General features: G+C 47.1%; 1 protein-coding gene across 1 annotated transcript; it reads right to left on the bottom strand.

Annotated features, from left to right (window-relative positions):
• Positions 1–1,079: 1,079 nt before the first annotated feature.
• On the bottom strand, positions 1,080–5,777 carry CCL26 (C-C motif chemokine ligand 26). The gene is given in 4 exon segments (XM_020281626.2): positions 1,080–1,133; positions 1,135–1,174; positions 4,459–4,567; positions 5,615–5,777. Coding segments are annotated over 4 exon segments (366 nt in total).
• Positions 5,778–6,046: the final 269 nt, after the last annotated feature.

Below are 6,046 nucleotides of genomic sequence, written 5' to 3'. Positions count from 1 at the left end.
ATGGCCTGGAGTTCCCTGTGCAAGCATGTGGGGTGTATTTAAGGGTTTTGCAACTTGGACTTCCCAATGGGCCCAAGGTGATGGTATGTGCTTTAAAAATCCTTATGGGGAGCTGCCTCGTGCAAAGACATTTGGGAGAGGCTGCAAGAACACACTGCGTATTAACTGTGAATCATGTTTCAGTGCACTGGTCGGATTCACCTCTCTGTCACGTGGAGGTGGATACCCTAGAACACTGGTTCCTTGCAGCCATCCGAGCTAGCTGATTAGGTGTATGAACACAGTGGGCATTGCAGTGGCTCTCATCTTGGTTTGCATCCTGGGGAACATGGTGGCAGAAGGTATTATTAATTGTGTCTTTTTTTTTTTGAGACTGAGTCTCACTTTGTTGCCTGGGCTAGAGTGCCATGGCATCAGCCTCGCTCATAGCACCTCAAACTCCTGGCTCAAGCGATCCTCCTACCTCAGCCTCCCAGAGTGCTGGGATTAAAGGCATGAGCCACTGTGATTAACCTATAATTATTTTTTACAAAAAGTTTATTTAGACTATATAGACATTGGTGTCCTAGGATTTGTGAGTAGATATTATTCATGTTTGTTAATTAGTATCTTGTTTTCTTAAAAGAAAACGCTGCCACACATGGAGTTGTATTTACCCAGCACTGACAGACTATGAGGAGTTGCATAGAATTTGCTTTTCCAAATAACCGAAACTTATCTCTAAATAATGTTAAAACATTCACTTAGCATTCTGCCAAAAGGTATTAATGCTGTCTTTGCTTTTTTTGGAAACCATGGCAGAGTTCAATCCCAGGGTCAGCTCAGGGTTGGGGACCAGCTAGGCAGCCACACATATTGACTCAGTTTCTTTTCCTTGAAGAAAACCCAGGTTTTATTGACTAAGAATGTTATGAGCAAGTCAAATCCTCATGAAAAACCTTTATTGAACTCTGGTAGAAAACACCTTCTGCCCCACCCATCCCAGGGGACCTTCTAAGAAAACTCTTCTGGCTCCACAGACGGCAGCAGAGCTAAGGGCAGGGTCCAGGCGTCCTTGGGCTGAAATTTCAGCAGAGTCACTATTGTTTCTGAGTTACCAGTAGAGAAATGTATCTTTGCACCCATTTTTTTCTCTGGGTGAGCACAGATTCTCTCACCTCTTTTGGTAGTGAATCTGTGAACAAGAGGCATGGGTAAGTGAGCGCTGAAACCCTTAGGCTCCTGGCAAAGGGGGGTGAGGGGCAGTCCCTGACCAGTCTCCTGGCCTTGGCACACTCCCTGTCCCTGCCCCACTTCCCCAGGGCCCTGCCCTTCCATTACCCTACCTCTGCTGTGCTACCTTGGTTTCCACTGGAAACCATGTTTCTTTTCTTTTCTTTTTTTTTTTTTTTGAGACAGAGTCTCGCTTGTTGACCAGGCTAGAGTGAGTGCCGTGGCATCAGCCTAGCTCACAGCAACCTCAAACTCCTGGCCTCAAGCAATCCTGCTGCCTCAGCCTCCCGAGTAGCTGGGACTACAGGCATGCGCCACCATGCCTGGCTAATTTTCTATATATATTAGTTGGCCAATTAATTTCTTTCTATTTATAGTAGAGACGGGGTCTTGCTCTTGCTCAGGCTGGTTTCGAACTCCTGACCTCGAGCAATCCGCCCGCCTCAGCCTCCCAGAGTGCTAGGATTACAGGCGTGAGCCACCGAGCCCGGCTTTGGAAACCATGTTTCTAAGTCCACCCCTGCTGTACCATTTTCTACCAGCTCTAGCCCGAAGCATGTAGCATGTACCATGCCACTTAACTCTTTTGTTTTAATGTAATAGCTTTATTGACGTATAATTCACATGCCATATACAGTTAGCCCTTAAACAGCAACATGGGTTTGAACTGCCTGGATGTACTTAGATGCGACTTTTTTTTCAACCAAACGCAGATCAAAGATGCAGTATTTGGGGATGAAAAACCCACATATACAGAGGGCCAGCGTTTTCTTATTTGAGGGTTCCTTAGGGCTAACTGTGGGATTAGTTGGGGATTAGTCCTAAACCCAATCCTCCATGGATGACTGTGATTCACCCACCCGTTTAAAGTGTAGAATTATAATTCAGCGGTTTTTAATATATTCATAGGTTATGCATCCATCACCATGATCAATTTGAGAACATTTTCATCACCCCAGAAAGGAACTCCATGCTCATTATGTCCCTTCATTCTTAACCATCTTGTCATGGGTTGCTCGCCATAGCTGCTTATGTGATTCCTGCATTTCTTACCCTGCTGTGAGCTTATTACAGCACTCAGAAGTGACGAGAACCTTGGTCAAGGGTGAAGCACCCTTGTAAGGCCCAGTAGTGTCTACACAGCTCTCAGATATGCCCTGGCACGTGGAACAGAGAAGAGCCAAAAGAATGGGAAAATGAAGGAGAGGAAGGGCTTTGTGGCAGTTGGAAAGCATGGCTGCAAAGTTCTTTGACGTCACTTCCATTGACGGGTGGGGATCTATGTCCCCTCTGTTTGAATTTAGGCCAGACTCAGAGACTGGTCTACTTATAGAATTGGTGGAAGTGAGGCTATGTGATTTCCAAGGCTAAGTCATAGAAGACGGTAAAGCACTTATATAGAAGTCCTACCACTCCCAGGGTGCCATGTAATGAGGAAGCCCGACCAGCGCAACAGAGAGACCGAGCAAGGGGAGGCCTAGCAGAGATAGAGATGTCTACCAGCCCCCACCTGTGCCAGATCTAGCACCATCTGACTTCAGCCACATAAGAGACACCAAGCCAGAACCATCCAGCCAAGCCTTCTGGAATTCCTGACTCACATAAATCATGAGAGATAAGAAAATGATTGTCATTGTATCAAGACACTATATTTAGGGAGGGTTTGTTACGCAGTTATAGATAACTGACATGGGGCTCTCACCTGCCTTTTACAAATGAAGAACGTCAACTTGCCCACGTTATGCAGCTTGTAAATGACAGAGCCACTGCTTTGATCCCAGCTCAGGGCTCTTTGTTGGTTAAATGTTGGTGTCTTTAAAGCTATAGAAAGCCAATCAAGACCCATAGGTGGTCTCTGCCAAATAGTAATAGTCAGATGAATATATGTCAGATGTGTTAAGATGTTCATGGCACTAAACTTTGCTATCTTTTTCTTTTTTCTTTGTTTAACTGGATTTTTTCCTTCCTTCCTTCCTTCCTTCCTTCCTTCCTTCCTTCCTTCCTTCCTTCCTTCCTTCCTTCCTTCCTTCCTTCCTTCCTTCCTTCCTTCCTTCCTTCCTTCCTTTCTTTCTTTCTTTCTTTCTTTCTTTCTTTCTTTCTTTCTTTCTTTCTTTCTTTCTTTCTTTTTCTTTTTTTCTTGAGTCAGGATCTTGCTCTGTTGCCCAGGCTAGAGTGCAATAGCATCATCATAGCTCACTGAAACCTCAAAGGCCTGGGCACAAGTGATCCTCCTGTCTCAGCCTCCCTAGTACCTGCAACTACAGGCATGTGCCATGAGACCTGTCTAATTTTTCTATTTTTTGTAGAGACTGGGTCTCCACTCTTGCTCAGGCTGGTCTCAAACTCCTGGCCTCAAGCAATCCTCCTACTTTGGCCTCCCAAAGTGCCAGAATTATAGGCTTGAGCCCCCATGCCCGGCCCTAAATGGATATTTCAGAATATTAGAAGTTTTCTTTAGAATTTACTAAACTGTTTTTTTCTAAATTAAATATATTGAGTTTCACAGTTTCTTACAATGGGAGGTGTTTTTGTTCTTTAAAAGACTTAATTATAGCTTTTGTAACAATTGCATAATTATAGTACACCTAGCTAGTAACATAGCAGTCATTCCATAAAATTGAAAAATAAACTCTTAAGTAACTGAGAATACTTTATTGAATTAAAAAGACATGTGAATATAAAAAAAATAAAATAAAATAAAAAAAGACCCAAAGGAATAGAGCCAGAGCAGTCTGAACCCTGGAGCTCCCTTCTCTGCATCTAGTGCTTCAGTGCCATCTTCTCCTTAACTGTCTAAAAAGATGATGATCAGGTTTGTCTCTTCTCTTCTCTCCTATGTCATTCTCTGATGTCTGTGGCTCCATGCTCTTGGGAGCACAGGTCCTCCTATGCATTTGCACTTAAAGGTAGCTTCCATTTTTTCCTTTAAGCACTCAACTCAATTGTGATAAACTATTCTGTGCAAATATCTTTTAATGTCCTTTTTCTTATGCTAGACAACAAGGTCTACGTGGGTTGTCTAGTCTTTCTTTAATACCTGCTCCTAGCTCAGTGCCAGCACATGGTGTGAGAGTCCGGTTCTAACTGAGGCGTAGAGTCACACTGGCTAGCACAGAGGCGAGGCTGCAAGCCTGGTTCCCGGGTTCCCATCCCAACGCTGACCCTGCCACTGCGGGGGTCTGCCCAGCACCCATGCCATTCCGTGGCTGGCAGAGACCCTGAAAGCACATTCAGGAAATACATCACAGCATGCTGGGGCAGCTGCTACCGTTATATGCATAGTTTTGTACCCAGGTCCAGGGAAGCATCTTGTGGCCATAATGAAAGCAGCAGGATTTGGCGATGTCGCTGCTACCTGAAAAACAGGGAGCGGCAGGACACCGGCCAGGGATTTGGGGACCAGCACAAGGCTCTTTATTCACCTTCATAGCCCCTCAGCACAGGCTTGGAAATTCATTCATTTGACAAATGTTTGCTGAGCTCTTTCTGGGGCCCAGGCTCTGTCCAAGGCTCTGGAGACACCATGGGGAGGGGCCCCGTCCTGGCCCTTAAGGAAGGTGAGCAGATGTAAAAGAACTCCCCCGTCTTCTGTCCCAGTGAGTCCTAAGCCTGGGGGGCTGGGAGGGGTGCCAGAAGGAGGCGTGGTGTGTTAGGAGGGGTTCCCCAGCCCTGGGAAGTTCCCCGAGGAGGAGGCGGTGTCCTGATTTGGGTCTGACAGAAACAGGGTGGAGTCAAGGAGAGAAAAACATGTCTCCTGGAGTTGGATAAAGACAAATTTTTGGGTGGGGCGCGGTGGCTCAAGCCTGTAATCCTAGCACTCTGGGAGGCTGAGGTGGGAGGATTGCTTGAGCTCAGAAGTTTGAGACCAGCCTGAGCAAGAGTGAGACCCCATCTTTACTAAAAATGATGCACACCTGTAGTCCCAGCTACCCGGGAGGCTGAGGCAGGAGGATCACTTGAGTCCAAGAGTTTGAGGTTTCAGTGAGCTAGGTGACACCACGGCACTCCAGCCAAGGCAACAGAGGGAGATTCTGTCTCAAAACAAAACAAAAAAATAGGACAGACTTTTCTTGTTTGTTTGTTACCAGTGACTCCATTTACTCTCATAGCAGTTCTGTGAGAGAGGTTTTATTATCCCCCTTTTATAGCCATAAAAACTGCACTTCAGAGAGGGCAGGTGGTTTGTTCCAGGTCACACAGCTCATAGGTGGCAGAGCCAAGGTTCCAAGCCAGGTCTGTCTCATGCCTGCACCTTGTCCTGCCCCTGAGGGTCTCAGGATGCCATCCCCCTGCCTCAGGCTTGGCTTCCCCAGGCTCTGTCCCGAAGCTGGAACGGCCCTGCAGTTGGGAAAGGACACCACAGCAAAGGGCAGAGAAGGGCGGGATAGGTAAGGCGAGGCACCTGAGAGGTCGCAAACTCCCTTCCGAACCTTGAGCTGGCCAGTATCAAAAGGGACATGCCGCCAGTCCCACAATTCGCAGCATCCAGACGTAGAAACAGACTGCTGGGAGAAGTACAGCCCTTCCCCGTTCTGAGTCTCGAGAGACGTGTCCCCAAGCGACATCATGACTGGGCAACATCGCAGCAATCTGGTGAGACATACGTGTTCCGTGAGGCTTGGAATTATCCGGAGGTTAGAAGGCCGGGGAAGAAGGGAGCGATTTCCAGGGAATGCTGGATGCAAAACTGAGTCAGGACTTGTCGAGGTCAACAAGCCTGTCTGCAAACCCTTGGCAAGAAGCAGCAGCAAGGTCGGGGATGGGCTTGAGTAGGGGCTGTGGGAGGAGAGGAGGGGCCTGGGGTCTTCTCGCCATCCCGCTCAGGGCAGAGCAT

This window comes from Microcebus murinus, chromosome 19 (genome assembly GCF_040939455.1).
Source record: "Microcebus murinus isolate Inina chromosome 19, M.murinus_Inina_mat1.0, whole genome shotgun sequence".
NCBI lineage: Eukaryota > Metazoa > Chordata > Mammalia > Primates > Cheirogaleidae > Microcebus > Microcebus murinus.
This window is presented reverse-complemented; position numbering and strand designations above follow the sequence as displayed.